Source organism: Ooceraea biroi, chromosome 7, assembly GCF_003672135.1.
Source record: "Ooceraea biroi isolate clonal line C1 chromosome 7, Obir_v5.4, whole genome shotgun sequence".
NCBI classification, from domain to species: Eukaryota; Metazoa; Arthropoda; class Insecta; order Hymenoptera; family Formicidae; genus Ooceraea; species Ooceraea biroi.
In genome coordinates, this window is record NC_039512.1 from 16108813 (window position 1) to 16127066 (window position 18254).

The 18254-nt window shown below is 37.6% G+C and overlaps 2 protein-coding genes across 4 annotated transcripts in view; one reads left to right on the forward strand and one right to left on the reverse strand.

Moving 5' to 3' along the window:
- Positions 1-1431: 1431 nt before the first annotated feature.
- On the reverse strand, positions 1432-9791 carry LOC105275010 (lysyl oxidase homolog 3A). 3 transcript variants are annotated; one of them, XM_026971307.1, is made up of 9 exons: positions 7509-9786; positions 6757-7015; positions 4984-5130; positions 4305-4583; positions 3617-3826; positions 2737-3034; positions 2231-2359; positions 1927-2050; positions 1432-1808 (listed from the first exon to the last, which is right to left on the reverse strand). In XM_026971307.1, the coding sequence occupies exons 2-9, from the start codon at positions 6965-6967 to the stop codon at positions 1686-1688; spliced, it is 1521 nt and encodes a 506-aa protein (XP_026827108.1). In that variant the 5' UTR covers positions 6968-7015; positions 7509-9786; the 3' UTR covers positions 1432-1685. The 3 variants fall into 3 exon arrangements, with proteins under 3 accessions (XP_026827108.1, XP_026827109.1, XP_026827110.1); XM_026971308.1 differs by lacking the exon at positions 7509-9786 and having other exon boundaries at positions 6757-7489; XM_026971309.1 differs by lacking the exon at positions 1432-1808 and having other exon boundaries at positions 1928-2113; positions 7509-9791.
- Positions 9792-12556: 2765 nt separating this feature from the next.
- Positions 12557-18254, forward strand: part of LOC105275024 (G protein-coupled receptor kinase 2) — a 34376-nt gene continuing 28678 nt past the window's right edge. Inside the window, exon 1 of the mRNA XM_026971389.1 lies at positions 12557-13517. The gene's annotated coding sequence lies outside the window, so the exon portion shown is untranslated. The remainder of the gene's footprint in view (positions 13518-18254) is intronic.

Sequence of the window (18254 nt, forward strand, 5' to 3'; positions counted from 1 at the left end):
ACAAATGCGAATGATTAGATTTTGCTATTAAATTCTGTTTCGTTGTTACCACAATTTTACAATAAGAAATTACAATCTCCTTATCAAATTTACAATCAAATTACTAATTTTAAATAATTCTAATCTAATTATCATATTATCACTTTACTTTCTTTTTTCTTCTTTTCTCTATTATAATTAGCATTACTCTAATCGAGACTGATTACAACACATTTTCATTTGATAAATTATTTTACGCCACGCGTGGTTCTCCATGATTTAAAAAAATTGCGTCCCGCTTCACTTAATTTCACTTGATTTATGTTCGTTCATAATCTGAGTTGTCAGACTCTCCAGCCAAGTCTCGAGGAAGTATGCCTGTGTGCGACCACCTGCGTGCAGGTAGCAGGTTGCCGACAGTAATATCCATACGAAGCACTCGAGCGTAACGTGGCGCTCTCTCTCTCTCTCTCTATAGCTCCTAGCTCTGACCTAGAGTGAACTTGAGCTAACTTCGATATATTTATGCGATAGTCATTTTCCTAGAAATTATAATTAACGTAGCGCGTGTGCACACACACACGTGAGACTGGGCCGCCTCTCAGGAAGGTGCTGCCAGACCGGAAAAGCGTAACGTCGAATTGTTTCGTCAGGGGGTAGAGACGCCTCCAAAAATTTGTCTATTTGTCTAGTAGCCCCTAGAGACGGCCTCACACCCGCTAAAATCTAGCGCGACGAGTAGTTCCACGTTCGGCCGGGATGCCTATTAATTCGGTCCTAGACTCCAAAACTTGAGATTCCGTACGCGGCCAACATGCAGGCCGAGGAGGTGGCCGACCAGGCAGCTTCGATCTGCATACCCGGTTGCTTCCCGCTAGGCGCAGGCCTAGACGAGCTATAGTTAGGGTTGGCGCTAGTAATTAAACCGGTCGCGGACGCCACGCGGTGTTCTGTAATTGGAAAAGTCATGTAAATAGAGACGGCAGGCTCCGCAAAGCCGAGAGCGGAAACGGGGAATTTAATGGGCACCCATGGAGAATGTTTCTTCAAAGATTTACTGATCGTTACAGTAGGATCACGTCTGATCTTAGTAACAATAATTGTCAAATATGATATCCAGAGAACGAAATTTAAATTGTGGATTATAATGAGTTAAACCGCTCTTATAATCTTCATGGATTGTTAGTATTTTATTCTGTTTATATTTTATAAAACAAGGCAATGCAATTACTAATGTAAAATAGAACAGTTTATAATTTATATCTAAAATATATCTTCTAGGAGTAGTAAAAGTAGATTCAATCATCGTGTTTCGTTGTCTTTATTTTTTACATCGCTAATAGCATAATCTTTTTAAATATTTATTCTAAGATTTATTATAATAATAATTTTGAACACACTTTTTTACAGAGGGATCTATCACCTAACAATTTTATAATAATAATCTTGGAACACCGTTCAAGTTTACCTTTTATTCGAAAGTCACTATTTCCTTAATCTTATGAGATTTACCTCACATCATAGTTAAAATTTATATAAATTCATCAGCGGCCTATATATCGTGCAATTATTTTATTAAGTTCATAAAGTCGCAATGTGTCGCTTCCTGTTCGTCGCGTCCAGTCAACGTCAGCGCGCCGACATTAATCTCACCCGAGTAAATCGTCCACTGTTAGAAAGAACCACGCAATCGCGCGTGCATCATGTCAAGGACGTCCCATTATGCAACTGTGGACAGTTGCAAAAGTTTCCGTATAAAGTAGCCGGCAGGTCGCCGCATTGTTATCGAATGACATCTCGCCAACTTTGAATTCGGGATTCACCGCGACCTGGAAATAAGAAAATCCCCGTTGCACGAAACTTTCCGCTGGAGCTCACGACTCCAATGTATCCAATGTACTTATAATGCTATCGTGTATTCGCGAAAGCGGTTTATCACGGCCATACTTTGAGCGTGTAGTGTCCTGGTTCGAGCTCGGAGATGTCCACCCACTGACAGTCGATGTTGTGCTTGTAAATGTCACTGCAATTAACGGAAATACCTTGGTCCCCGTAATTGGCGCATTTGTATCTGGAACAGCGTGACGTTTCGAATTACGGATCCCGATTAATAAGCTGGCGGACTTAATCGTGGCTGCAAATGTAAAAGGGATAAAATGGGACACAACGATGGAATTAAATGTACAAATTGCACGCCGCGTATGGCGAAAAAATGGATACGATCGATCACGCGCGTTATCGGGATTTTTACCTGGGTTGGACACCGGGCATGCATTGATTGTCCTCGAGGCAGAAGGACGCTTTATGGCCTTCGGCGACTTTATTGCCATTCGAATCGATCACATCGAAAGTGGCGAATATTTCCATCGAATGATAATGCCTGGAAAAGGAAAACTTTTAGAATTTATGTTCTTTATTGAATTTCACTAATTACTAAGAATATGATAAAATAAAACGGTAAGATGTCCTTTACATCATTTAAATTTTTCGATTTTGTTATCGACATTCTTCATAGATTTAACTTCTGTTATTAATTTTAATTAAAAATACATTTATTTTAGAATCTTTTAAGTCTTATTAAAGTTCTTTTCTTAACAATTGGTTATTATACTCAGATATAAATCGTAAACTGAACTTCTTCGTATGATATATCAAATTTATAACTTAATAGTAAATGTCCGTAATTCAAGAATTTATGTGTTCCGCGTCGATGACATAATCAAAAGCAATTAACGGTATATCGACCGTGTCACTTACATGTGACACATGTGCCATTCCCACAGGTGTTTTGGCACAGAGGGACGGAAGTCGGCAGTGCCCGTGTTCAAGATCCTCGCCGTGAAACGCAGCAATCGTCTCGTCTCCAGGTACCAATTCCCGGATTCCCGTTGCACCTTGTAGGCCTGCGAAGCCACGCAATTCTCCTCCATCGCACACTGCAGCCAGTAGAGCTGGCGATCCTCCAGATGTGCCGTGCGCATCAGCTCGATATGATCAAACACGAGATCGGCCATCTCCCGTTGACATATCACCCCCGCAACGTTCTCCGCGGTTCCTGAAACCACAATAAGGTCATCTCGCGTCGAATTTCACGACATTGTATTTCAGAGAGATTTTTCAGGATTTACTTTGGATTTACTTCGGTAAACTCGCCGGACTGTTTTGTAGACTGATTGCGTGTCATCTCGTGACATTTCTCATTCTAGACACATGTCATTTACTGCGCACGCGGTATTCGGAGCGTGCCGGACTGACGAGGGGAGGAAAAAAGGGGACACAACAAGATTTCTTACTACCAGATTTGCATAAGAAATGGATTACGACGAAATGAATCTGAGGAGGCTTTGTTTGTATCTGATTCGCTTAAAGATTTACATTTCTCAACCTCACAGCTGATTTTCCATGCAAATTTGATAGCGAGGAACTTTTTTATGCGTCTTTTATATTCATGAAAAGTTTATCTTATATATTTAAAGATATCCAATATATTTTTATATAAATTTCTGCAAATATTATTGTTACTTTACTAATAAAATAACTATTTCGATAATACTATTAATATTGCATTGTTATTTTTTTACAGGTATTATTGCTAATATTTTACTAATATTCGTGGAAAAAATCGTGTCAAAAATACCTGGACAGTCTACAACCTTGTCGTGTAGGCACTCCGCCAGATTTTTCTCGTTTCCCTGACATTCTATCCCGCTGATCGACATCGGCATTGCTTCCTTGTTGCCGAAAAAATTGCTCTGTATCGCGTCGGAGGCATAACCGAGACCCAATTGTTGGCAAACCACTCCGGCCTCAAGAATGGACCAACCATCGCCGCAGACAACACTCCAATCTGAAATTCAATGCCCGTGCAAATGTGTCATAATGTATCTTGGAAACAAATATGATAGTCAAGTGTAAAATAATATATATTATTCATATTTTAATTTATAAATATAATAAATTGAATCAATTATTGGATCAGTCAAAAAGTTCGGTTTGATTTTTGCGTTAAATTTTACATTATTGCTTTCAGTAAAATTGTTTATCAAATTATTCATCAACCAAATAATCAACAATAATTTATGATTATAGACAACGATGATGATTACTTGGTTGATGAATAATTTCTTTCTACTGAATGTTTAAGAATTATAAAAATTTACATAGAAGCATAATATATTTTCAATTTTTAAAAATTTTGATATAATAAAATAGTAATAATCGAGTTAGTCCCAAATATTTTCCAGACTGTTGGAGTTTTTACATGAAAATCACTTATAATTATGATTTATTTCTTTAAGGTATTATGCGAAAATATCTTTTATTACCTGCATTGCCCAATTTAATTTCTACTTGGCCCTCAGAACGTATACGTCCTCCGGATAACCGTAACGCTATCCCTTGTTGGTATGTATCCTTTATTTTAACTTTTGGTGGCTTCTCTTCCGGGACCGTGGCCGACGATGCTTTCGCTTCCTCGTTGCGTGTGCAAATGACGCCAGCGGCTTCGTTGCTACTGCAATCGGAGACGCCCCATCCGTCGAAACGGCATCTTGTGAGTTCATCTTCCGATCCATCACAGTAAACGTTGTCCATCCAATACCTTCCTTTGAGAAAGATTTTATATAAAAAGTCATGTACTTGCTATCGCGATCTACTCCAATGCTTCAACGGATAAACTTCAACAGATAATAAAATAAAATAAAACAGATAATGTTACTGTATTGGGTTGACCGGAAAGTCCGTGTGGATTTTTTTGCAAAATTCAAACTGCAGAACTTTGTATTAAAAATTAATTCTTAATATAAAGTTTTGCCTTGAAATTTCGCTAGAAATTTTGCTTAGAGATAGAAGTCGACGCGATTAGAAATATAATGCGCGTTAACCGGCAAAACCGGAATAAACAAACGGCTTGTTAGATGTCACTCGTCCCTCGCGATGCGCTGCGAGTTGCATTCGACCGTGAAAGACGGCGATTTCAGAAAAAACGATAATATCTCATCTCACTTCTAGCTTGACCAAACTGGCCGTTTGTCGTTGCTTTAATTGCACCGTTGAAGCCTAATTGCCTGCAAACCACGCCGGCCTCCAAGTCGTCCCATTCGTCGTCACATATACTGCCCCATTTCCCGTCGTGAAGTATTTCCACGTTTCCTGTGCATACAGCAATAAAATCTCGCACTTGAGTTTTTCCTGTTACAGTACGACTTGTGACAATAAAAAGGAAGCACTCCATTTATGAACTTTTGATGTAGTATATGAAAATCATATAATTACAGGCTTCAATAACGACAACTTTTTAGTAAAAAATAATAAAAATAAAAGTAATAAAGAATACACATAATAAATAAGAATACATATGTTACCAAAATTGATATTATGGAAATTTAAAAAGTTTCTATTATTACAAATGCACCTATTTTATATACAAAATATTCACTATTCTACACTTTTTTTATATATTCCATACTCGATATTTAATTTATATATAATATAATAAAAAATTTTAATATTATTGCAACTAATTAAGCAATATATTCAAGAGAAAATTCTGAATAGTCTCATATATATTTATACTGGAGGAAGCAGTGTTTGTTTCATGAGCTATGTTTATAATTAACAACTTCTAAAATTAGTATCACAATCAGCTCTTATAATAAACTTCATCTATGATAGTTTTTACGTCAAGCGTACAATATCGCGTGGCGTGATTCATGTGTACTAGGATATTTAATAAAAATTGCATTGCGCGGTGGGGAAATCGAACGGAAAAACGCAATGCGCGGCCTTGTGTCTTAACAACATGTACGATGGAGCATCCGTCGCGAATCGCGACCTATTTTACGGTCTGATTTTACGGTGACCATACTATCTGGCGATTCCCGGTATCACGCATATGTGATGTATGGCATACTGACATATGGTTGTTAACATAAATCTTCCTCGAGTTGACCCCTTTTTAATCGTCATCACGCGCGCGCGCGCGACTTACCCAATCGCGCGATAAAACTGGTGCGTGTGCTACTCGAGCTTCGTTCTTTATTCCCGCGAGGGAAAGAGAAGCAGAGAAGTAGAGGAAGGGAGAGAAAAATGGGGAGATTTACAACCCGTTTATATTGCAGTTGCGTTTTATCGCGGGGAAAATATCAACCCCGAACGAGTCGCGCTTCGTGCTTTTATCCCAGCCGGATTTACGAGACGAGCACGTTGCAAACGCACCGATTTTGTGCGGCATATCGGTTGCGGCACGACACGTCGATACATCCGATTGACGTACACTCGCCACGGTCCGCACGGTGGTCGAGGAAGATCGAGAGGATGCTGCACGCGTAATTGATCGGCGCACCAATTGATCTGACTGAACGCGCAATAAAGTTCCTTTGTTCCGTGTACGTCACGTTGCATTCTGAGCACTTCCTTCGATGCGCGTAACTTTACGCGACATGGGATATACTCCTGATGAAACTTTAATGATCGATCGATGAGTAGCTTTCCATTCCATTAATATATTAATATGTGATTATTTTATTCATATTATTAATTATTTAATTTGTTGTAGGTATTATATATTGTTACAACTGTTGTAGATATTATCTATTATAACTATTGCTCACGGAATATATATTTTCACCCCCGAATTTAGAATAATTACCTAGCGAGAATTTAAGATTATTAGTTCATTTATATTTAAAGTATTTCAGAGAAATTTAATAGCGTTGAAAAATGTTTAATGAAAACAAGATTCTATATATCTCATATGAAAATAGTTAATTGCGATACCTTCGTAATCGCCGTTCTCGCTTCCTGTCAACGTCAACGCTCCTTCTTGCTTCTTCAGTTTCCGAAAATCCTTTCTTAGTTTCTTAATTATCTGCATCTTCTTCTCGTGACTGTTTGTCCAGCTATCGTTGTTACTTGTGCAAAACTCGAATACGAATAATAGTATCATCAAAATATGCACAACCCTTATACGTCGCAGTTGCAACCTCATGTTTTATCACTTATGGCAGTTTTATCAACAATTATCAGTCACAACAGCCTATTTTTCACCGCGAGAAAAATAATGTTAAGAAATTATTTTAGTTTTTGTACATCTTTCGCATCATTTTGTTTATCGAATACATCATATAAGACAATCTTATATATAAGATACTAAAAAGCTACATATACAAGCTTCAACATTCTATCAACGATTAAAACTTTCGGTACAAGCGTAAAGCATTTGCGTTTTCCGTGAACAAATGTGAGTCTTTATAGGAGAATCCTCATTAAACTAATACAAACGATTGATAATTTCTATACTTATTCAATTAATCTTAATATCTTTTTTATCAACTTATTTATCAAAACTTAAAAAAATCTAAAATGATATAATGTTTGATTATATATCAATTTCTATAAAAAAAATCAACCGCGAAAAGTTTGAGGAAAAAGCTTGTACATGTAATTTTGTTTCATTTAATACGTTCATGCAAATAATATATTGTTCGAGATTGTATGTAACATTTGGAGGCGATTCCGCGAACACTCACGATTTAATTTGAATACACTTTTTCCAAGAATGCTCTCCCTGTCTCTTCCGCTACGGATCGTTAGAAAGTCAGAAAAATCGCATCCTATCAGAATTGTGCGCACGCATTTCGCGTAGGACTCCGTGGGCTACTGATCGCGCGTCAAGCAACAGCGATGCGTTCGCTCTTCAACTCCTAATGCACGCATCGCGCTGGCTTAAGATCACCGACGGTCCAGATGGTGGATCTTCTTTTTCCGCATCGCTGATCTCTTCTTGAGCGATTCGTTAGCCGTAACTCCGATGACCCGTTTAGGCCTGTCGTCGACGCAGTTGAAATAGTCATGATGATACCCAATCCCCAATGGATGATAGAATTCGAGAGAGAAGGCTCTTCTTTTCCTCTCTTCTCAGTTTTCGAAGGCGTTTTGTGATCTTCTTTCGTTCTCGCTTTGTCATTCGATATTTCACCACAAAGACGGATGGCAATTCACCAAAAAGCGTCTCCAAATTGTTGACTCTAGTTGTAGTAGATAATGTAACTCTATTTTATATTGAGGCCAGCTGTGAAGAAAAGTAAAGATAACAATGGCAATCAATTATAGTTTGATTAAATGTGCTTCTTGTATCACTAAGCAAGAAATAATTTTAATTTTAGCACAATTATTGGAATTTGATAACAATGTTCTTTTAAGATTTATTAAAGGATTCTGAAAGCTTTTAAAGCTACCTTAGTCGAGTTACACGACTCTGGAGAGCGATCGTTGAATTGGAACATCGCGAAACTACAACTTCATCAAAATTATTTTTCTTCATCTCGTAACGATTTAACTTCATTTCAGAGAGTCAAAATTAACGCTGCTTATTATTCGAGACGTTCTTAGAGTTTGTCAGTTCACTCTCCGTCCACTCACGTAGACGGAAATTGCGGCTCACTTCCGAAAGATTCGCTGAAACGGTCGATTAGTTTTTCGGCCAATCGTCCTGGTTCTGCGGACGAGCAGCGTGATCCACGATGATTGATACTGGCGTAAGCGTGATACGAATCGAACATTTATAACGTTTCGGTTCCTGGTAGCTGCAGAAATGGGCGGCATATTGTTTCTTTGTGCTCGTAGAGACTTAACTGGTTTAGCCCTCAATTGCCACGGTTAAATTTGGATAACCAAGAGGATGAGATCACTTTGACCCCGATAATAAATTACGTTAATAGCGCTCGTGAAAAGCAGCTTCGAGAGAGACTTTTATTATTTACTTTCGAGGAACGTTACATGTACCCTTGCGAAGGTTGTGAGGAAATAAAAAAATAAATAATAAGCTCTAACGACTCACTCACTTTGATAATCTTTGCGAAATATCTTGGAGCATGTCTGACCTCCTGCAGTACTCGAAAAGAAACCAGCACATTTATATACCTGTATCGTACGGCTTTCAAGATAGAACATTTCATATACAGCAATTTATCATCGTTTCATGTGAAGAATATTAAAGTCGGATGAGTGAAAGGTACTATAAGAGAGAATAAAATGGATATAATAATAATAAATGAACGAAATGAAGTATTATGTTTGTAAAATTTATTACGATTTTATTTTAGGTATACACATAAATATATATTTTAAATATACATATTAGATATATGCTCGCAATATATTAATTAATTTGGAAAACAAGTACTATTTTCTAGAATTTTGCACGCTAATTATTTATAAGTATTCATTTCTGTTATCAGAGATCTCTTTTCCGAGTAACCAAATAACTAACTTAAAAGTCTGACTTTTAAAACATAACTGATGTCAGACATGTTAGCGAGTGCTTCGTTCTATCGCACGTTTTTACATTATCGATATAGTTAATCCTGATGATATGTCAGTTCTGAGAAACTGTGCACTCGCCACTTTATTGACTCTTTATGGCTCTTGATAAATCGAAAGCGGGTTCGAGTGCCATCATCTGTTCATCACACCTTGCGAGGGGAAAGGTGGCTCGATCTCGAGAAAAAGCAGTTTAGAAAGCCTCCGGAGAGACACCAGTTTCCGTCATCCGATACGTCGACCCCGTATCATTCGTAGTCATTGCGCAACCACCATCGGACGCACGTTTATATTTTACTAATGTATAAGTAGAATGTTGCCGAGGGAGAGAGAGAGATGGAGAAGCCGACAAAAATTCGTTATTGCGCTGCGACCTAATTAAATCTCTCTTACGACGCTACAGCACGTTGATGCATCATTAAATGATTTTTTGGATACAATTATTATTATCAAAAACCCTACAATATTTAGATTAATAATATTAACAAAATTAATAATAATTATACTATACTACATAATATGTGATAAAATTATAATATTACGTTCTGTAAAAATGAATTCTATTTTATTATAATTCGTTATTTATGATATTTTATCTTTATGGATTTAAATTTCATATTATATCTACTATACTTTATTATATTTATATTATTAAATTTCATTATGTTTTAGATTATATTTATAAACTGAAGAAGCAAATAAAAAACATTATCCATATTGGGCGCGATAATCCAAATGTGACTCGGAATTACGTGTCTGTAGATTTTTCTCTCCATCTCCGCTCTCCAATTGATCGTGACCTCATCGTCGTCGTTGACTTGGCGAAAAAAAAATCGTATAGTTCATGTAACAGGCCGCGCTTTTGACACGCTTCGTTCCGTAGTGTAATCGCGCGAACGAATGCGTGGCGAAGCAATTATCGTGTGCTATTAGTGAAAACGGTCCATGGTTAAATTCTTGACATACTTCGGCCATGAGACGCTTCTAACGTGTCGAGGGATGAAGGGATCAGGAACGTTATCTGGCCGTAAACGAGTTTTTGCGACATGCGACCGAAAAGAGATGATTTCCTTCTGCAGCACAAAAAGTGGCTTTCATCGCCGAAGTAGAGAACACACGAGTCTGTTAATACCCATTTACTTTATTCAAATTTCTGCAACAGATGATGATTAATTGAATACATATATAACAGAAGAAACGTAACAAGAAGAGTAATATACATGTTGAGCTAATATTAATATAATACGAGTATTTTCTTTCCCTCATTGTGATTAAACAATTATGGTATATAAGTTTTAAATTAAAGTTTTAATAAAGTATATAAAAAAATAAGTTTTATTAAAGTTTTAATGTTTTATAAGTTTTTACCTCTTTAGAAATCTGTAGTTCAGTATTGAATAAATTACGTGTAACATATTGAAACGAAAACTACAAGATGTAATTGTACAAATCATACAGTTCCAGGCCAACATAATTATGTATGTATTATATTGTTGCAACAAGTTGAAATGTAACAGGTAACATAACAAGAAGTTTTAGAAGTAAGTAAGTAACGTATACGTTACCACACAATATAAGAAGGGTATAACATTCGTTATATTACATACTACTTCCACGTTACATAACTGCTATAATCTATGTTTGCTGGGGTATAAAAATAAATACCTGTTCTCATAATATTTTAACTGTTTAATATTAATATTATAAAATTAATATTATTAATATATAAATTAAAATTAAAATATTAATTAAAATGTTATAAAGTTAAAATATATTTAATATTATAAAATTTATAACTGTGCATGTATCAAGGAAGAAAATTATATCTTCTGGTTTATTATTAAATTTTCTTTAAACCGGTGAAAGACGAAAGAGATATCATTACTTTGACATAAAGAAATAACGATAAGGTACAATTGAGAAATCATTTGTCGCACAATTACATGTATTCTAATTAAAAATAATGTATCCTTACTCTCTTTTATAATATTTATAATAATAAATTTTTATAATAATAAATAGTGAAGCTTTAAAATACTAATGGCATTTTTTCATCCATCTGTCCTGCTTAGTACTCGTCAATGATAAAATAAAATTATGAACTATCATTTGACAAATCGAAAGCAGGTGAAAAAGTGTTACGCCGATGTACAGTTTCCTATCGGCGCTCCCTACCTGAATTATTAATGTCGAATCGATACAGCACGAGCCTATTTGGTGAGTACCGGCGTCGTGTGTGGTATGCATGTATATATGTATCGGATGATGTAACAAAGAATTGAATATGGAGAAGCGAAAGTGGAGCGCTTTTTTTGTCTCGCCTACGACGACAATGAATATCATAAATCGCGACCGTATGTGCAATGACGCGAGCAGGTGCAGATGCAACGATCACCTTCTGACCGTAAGCGTTCGACTCATCGATGCAGTCGATTGAGCACGTAGTGTCGTTAAACAACTTGTCATAGTTCAATTTGTCCACTTCAGAAATACTTAATTTAATTAAATAATTGCTTAATTTAATAATTGCGCTTTCGTGTCATCTTTAGGAAGCTTCTTGCATTTTTATCAATTGATTCAAATGACTTGATTCTTTTTTTAATAGTTAATCATTAAGAGTCGAGACAAATTCGCACTGTAAAAAGTAAATTTTTCATCATTGCATTACCGAGTAATACTTTACCTAGATTATCATAAAGTGTATTTGAACTAAAACTAAAAATATGACAGTTGAAGAAAGCTTTTCGGAAAATAAATGTTAAAGTTATATACGTCATACTGCTGAGCGGAAATTTAATTTATCTCTTTGTGTAAATCTCCCTGACATTTACATAGAACATGTATATACTATGCAACATAGTGTATAACGTTTATCGAGGGCCTTTGAGTACAGATATATCATCTTTATGCTTTGTGTTATTTTTACGTGTTATCGAATTTTTGTGCGCAAAAACAAGTCTAGACGTTGATGCAATATTTATTATATCATAATCGCCACGTCAATATTCCGATATGCGGGCAATTTTCTAAATACATTTTCTAGTTCCATTATATCTGAAATCCGTCATAAAAGCTTGAAGGAAAGTTTGCATTTCTTGAAATGCCATTGCAGATTTTCTAATTACTTATTATAACAACTTATTCTACTAAAACTTCGTTATGCAATAATTATTATGTAATAACATATTATATAATTGACACATTCGTAACATTGAATTATCATTATAAAATTTATTTAAACAGAAATATTTAATATCAATTTAAGAAATTTGCCAATAAGCACATTATTACATTCTACTCAACTAAAAACGCACAAACTACGTATTGCATATAATAATTTTCTGTTTCCTTCCACGTGTTTGAAATCTGCGCGTAGCGGCGGCGGGCAATGGTGGCCGCGCGACCGCATCGGCGGTCGATACGTGGAGAGTCTAGGGACTCTACCACGCCCAATCGCAGTCGTCCGTTCGCGCCGCCGCGTACCGGCCGTGCGTCTCCGTTGCGCCCGCGCGGGTGGAGGCGCGTCGCATCTTCCCCGCGGCGCTTCGTGAGGAGTAGTGCGCCGCGTCCTCTCCCCACCATTTAACCTCTCATCCATCGCGATCGCGGTGCATCGTGCCTCGCCGCGCAACGGCACGCCAGACGCCAGTCAGTCGGTTTTTATCTAGCGCGTGGGGCGGTGTGCGACGAGTTGGCGCGCGCGCGAGAGAGAGAGCGACAGAGCGGGGCACGGCGACGAACTCCGTGCGGCGTCTCGCAGGCGTATATACGTTCGTCCGCTCGTTCGGCGTCTCGCGTCCGCGACGACGCCCGTCGCACCACCTCGCAGTCAGTAATATCAGCCGCGCGCGCGGCTTTCCGACCGGAAGGAAAGAAGAAAGAAAGAAACGAAGGGAAGAAGCGGAGGCACGTCTCTCCCCCTTTCTCTCTCTTTCTCGCTCAGGGAGGGGAAGAAGCGCGCCTCGTGGGATCCCGTGCGGCTCGTGGAGATCGTGTCCACCGGACCGGAGGCGCGGCGCGCGTCGGCCATTGTGCCTTCTTCGTGTCGCCAATACGAGCCGCGCGGCGCTCTGCTGTCTGTCGGTCGGTGTGCGCTGTGGTGACCGGGTGAAGCTACGAGGGAGCGTTCGCACGTCGCCGGCTACTACTACCATTACTGCTTGGAGTCATCACCGTTCTTGCCATCGTCGTTCCCCTTCGCGATCAGCAGGACTAGGGTAAGTGAGACAGTCAGACGGACAAGCGCACCGGAGCGCCTCGCGAGTTTACGCCCGCCTCGTCGCGTTCCTCGCGCTCACGCACTCGCGTGACACTATACTCGCCGTGCCGGAGCGGAGCGGAGCGGAGCGCGACGCGAGGCTCGGTCGGTAATACGCTCCTCCTCCTCTTTCTCCGCCCCTTCCCCTCCTACGTGGCGTTTTCGTCTCTTCCTCTTCTCGATGTCGCGCGGATGACACGCTTTCCCGGGTCACCCGGGTCACGTTTACTCCGCTTTATTCCGAGGACTCGCGGCTCGATCGTCTCGCTCGGGAGCCAACGACCGCCCGGCGTGACAGATCTCTCGGACCGGCATCCCGAGCGTAGGCGAAGGCAGCGGCGGGGATCAGAAGAGGGGAGAACCCGAGAAAGAGAGAGAGAGAGAGCAAGCTTACGTTTCGATCACGAGCACGACTCCCGGAGTGAGCGCTCCCGCGTTTGCCGCGACGCACGCACCGAGGAGGTGTCCTCCAAGTTCACGGTTCTCGAGAACAGGTGCTCTTCGCAAGGGCGAAACGAGAATCGCACGCTGCTACCTGAACAGCAGCTTTCTATACTTTTCTATAACATTAGCATGCTGTTTAAAGATCGCGAGAGCAAATTTGATGTTATGATACACCCTCAGAAAGGATTTCTGATAACAAGACGAAAAATATTCTTGACTAATTTAATCGTATTACAAGTATAAAAAATATGAAAATAAAACAATTTTTAATTTAAATCAGTAATTTCGATTCTTCTCTCTCGAATTAAATAAGATTGTCTTACTGTCTTGAGACAAGAGCAACATATACAAATTTATGCTTATATATTCTTGTATGTAGAATAATTTGATATTAGCGCCACTTTATAGTAGGCTTTGTCGATGTCGACGCGTCATTTTCTCACAGTCGCTCGTCGACTCGGCGCTTCTGCGTCCTTTATTCGGATAAAACGGCCAATATTTATGTGTTGCAATCGAAAATCGGGAAAGTGTTTCCGTGTTTCTGTTATTTACAATGAATAAGTGCAATACTCTGCAAGAAATAGTAAAAGATATGGAAATGTAAATAAGTATATACAATATACTTACTTGAGAAATAAGATTCGAGATAAGACATTTCCACTTATTCATTGTAAATAACAGAAACACAGAAATACACAGAAACACTTTCCCGATTTTCGATTACAACACATAAATATTGGCCGTTTTGTGCAGATTCTACAAATTCTCTTACAAGAATAGAATAAGATGTCTTTTAGATCTGACAATATTCTTAAATCAAGAATATTTTGAACTTGCTACAAATTTTTATCTAAATCCTTCTGAGAAAATGAATGAGATAGCACCAAGATTATTTTAATCTAGATTTTCGAATTTTCTATTCAAGATTAAAATACGCTTCTTTTCAATAATAAATATGATTGTCGCTATAGCGATCTTATTTTATGATAGATTAAAGAGTAATAGCATTAAGTCCAGAAATCTTTTCTGTGGGTGTACATTGCGACTATGAGAAACAAATATCTTATTCATTTTGCACTCCTATTGCGACATTTGATGCATTTTGTAATAATTTATATAATAATATTGTCTAAATTGTTTAGCATTTCGCGAGGGCTAAAAACACTCGCACAGATGATCAACAATTATTTAATTTATTAATTAATTAAATTAACGAGTGACTGTCTTATAAGTAGAAATATCGATTTAAATTGATATCCTTATGATTGCGAGTTCTTTCATAAAATTACGTAGAATTAAGAACTTTCGAGTTTTTGCCAATTAATCCAAAATTAATAATGCTAATTGGATAAAACATCCCGGTCGTTAATTACGTAGAGATCCCTCCTGACATTCCGATTGAACGAGAAGTCGTTCCCTAACCGGTTGTAGCGTTTCTAGCGGTGAGTAAGGATGTTGTCAATAAGCACTTAGTTTTCTCGAGACTTCAACATTTGGGGTTCAAAGAGGTTTAGTGCACGTGCGCGCGCGTTTCTTCCTTTATTTGCCGCCGACAAGAGCAAATACGAGGCTTATTAAGCCGTCGTCGTCGTTAGACGCGATTCTCCGCGTGTTTGCTTCGTAAAGAGAGAATCTGGTCGGGCCTTTATAGCGCGCGAGAGAGTCGGATATTTCGCCGGTTGATAGCTTTATTATTGCCCGTAGCTGCGCGATTAATTCGTCGTTCCGCCTTCGTTTATCCGTCTATGCACCAAGCTGCACCGCAAACAGCGTCACGTAAACACATTGAAACGCAACGCAGACGGGTATCAGACATTTAAACTCGACGTATTCGCTTGTTGTTTACCAGCATTTGCAATATGCGAGTATACATCAGTTCGAGTTCTGACATAAACCAAGGTAAATTAGTTTTAGAGCACACTTCAAGACGTTATAGGATTGATTGCGCAGTTATAGGCAAACTTTCTTAAATTTTATGACAATTCAATATTTCATTGTATCACATTTTGAGAATAAAGAGTGATCTTAACTTACGCGCGTGTACTCTTTTGCTTCTTGTTGGAAGCAAAAGTTGCTTCTGCTTTTGTCTTCTTGTTGGAAGAAAGATAATTCTGGAACATCGCTAATGCAACGTGACAAATCTTTAAATGATTAATAGATACTTCAGAGTCCGCGGAAATATTTCCTCGTGGATGTTTTTCCAATTTGCACATACGTATTTAATATTAAATGTGTCCGCTCACTGACGTTTCTCATTAACTCGTTGTGTGGTTGTAATATCGATGCGAGATGAGGATTACATGCATATCCATCGCATATAAATTATAGTATTTGACCTTTGACGCAGGAATTTCACTTTTTGTGTGGCGAAAAATGTCGGTGCAGATGAATAGGGAAAGTAAGCTTTATTGTCGCCGAACAAAGCTTCACGAGTGATAGATGAATATGTGTAAATACACAAAAATAATTACATATATATGTATATATATAAAAATTTGTTTATTGCTGAAATTTATTGTTACATCATAATATTATAGAAAAACGTACCAGGAGTCTTTTGGGCACACGTGCTACTGCAGATATATGGATATGAATATATGGATCGATTGATCCATAAAAGTGTTTCCTTTTATTGCAAATGTTAGCATATTGGATCATATGAATAAATATGAAGTAAATTCTGCTTCATACTCCATTTTAGATGGCGTATAATTCAACAATATTTGAAATATTTTTGGCATACAATTTGTCACGTTACATAATACAGAAAATATCCGCGAAATCGGAATCGGATTTATAAAGCTGGAACACGTTTCATTTTTCCGTGCAGATTGGAACCGCAAAGCGCGGATTGAAAACTTCATGAATTTGATAACTGCAATCTGTAATTTATAAAACTTTCATTGTGTACATATTTACTGTGTATTTTACGCGCAGATTTCTTCCACAATACAGAACACTAGACTTTTCTTCTTATATACAGCTACAGCAAGGAAAGACATAAAGAAAATAATTGAATTTTATATCGAGTGCTCTCATATATTCACATATATGAGAGATTTTGACTCTTCAAAGAAAGAAAAACGTGATACCGTTATTCTGTTCAACGGCCTGTTCCGTATGACGCGGATATTACGCACATAGGTATCATGCAGACCGCAAACCATCAAACCACAATCGGACACACTAGTTGAACCACAGACGAGGAAATATTCTTCCAACACTGCGAACTAGTCGTAAATTGCCGTTGAATGTACCGCTAATTTTTCAAACGCTGAAAACATGGCACGACAAATATACCACTGTATGAAATCATCTTAATAAACTTACATCAGGGGACAGATTGAAATTAGACGGCTGGAATTTGAGATTGAGAGACACACGGAATCCGAAACTTCCGCGTGATACGACACGAAATTCGATATCCCTTTCCAGGTATCGATAGCTAACTAATCTTGAAGGTAAAATATCGATGTCAGAACTTTTTCCGTTATCATATGTCCCAAAGATTTATGTTAGAAAGAAGAAAGTGTCATATCTATACCTATTACTGTGATTCATGTGAAACAAGATAGATCTACAAAATTCTTTTATTTAAAACATATCATTGCATTATGTACACCACACTTCGCGAAATTTATAGTAGCTATTTTTACATTAACTATACTAATTTCAACAAAACTTGGACGTTAATTATGTAAAATATTATGGAAATAGTTATATGCAATTGCTAATTAAAGAATATTTGAAGAATTGAGTGTTTCGATAAAATTGTTCTTCCATGAAGTTTTGCTTAGCATCTTTTTGCGATTTATGTATTTATGTTATGTGATTTATATCGATATAATACCATGGATATCTATTCATTAATCATTTAGTCGTTAAAACGGATTTATGATGTGTTGTAATTGAATGGATACAATTGAAAGAATAATTGTTTGCATTCATCGAATAAAAATCCGCAAAGTGCCTCAATTAAAAACAAATTAGAAATAAGTTATTATCTCTGCCGTGCGAACATGATTCAATAATTTCTACGTGCTGTTTCTACGTTCCTTTCCCATCAGAAAAGGCATCGCATTACAAATTAATATTATTAATTACGTACTCTTATCATTACGGAACGAATTAGATGTTAATAACGACGGGAAACATTTCATCTGAATTCAATGTTTCGTTTGCATGGAATCCGCAAATTAATTTCTGCATATTTTATCTCTTGATTGATCGGCAAATAAACGGTGATGCAACG

Bases quoted from the DNA above. Each gene is read 5' to 3' on its own strand.
- LOC105275010 (XM_026971307.1), bottom strand. From the start codon at position 6,967: ATGAGGTTGCAACTGCGACGTATAAGGGTTGTGCATATTTTGATGATA. The intron at 4,584-4,983 runs GTGAGATGAGAT...TCTTTCTCAAAG, and splicing joins CCAGTTTGGTCAAGCTAGAA to GAAGGTATTGGATGGACAAC. The intron at 1,809-1,926 runs GTATGGCCGTGA...TCTTATTTCCAG, and splicing joins CAGGACACTACACGCTCAAA to GTCGCGGTGAATCCCGAATT.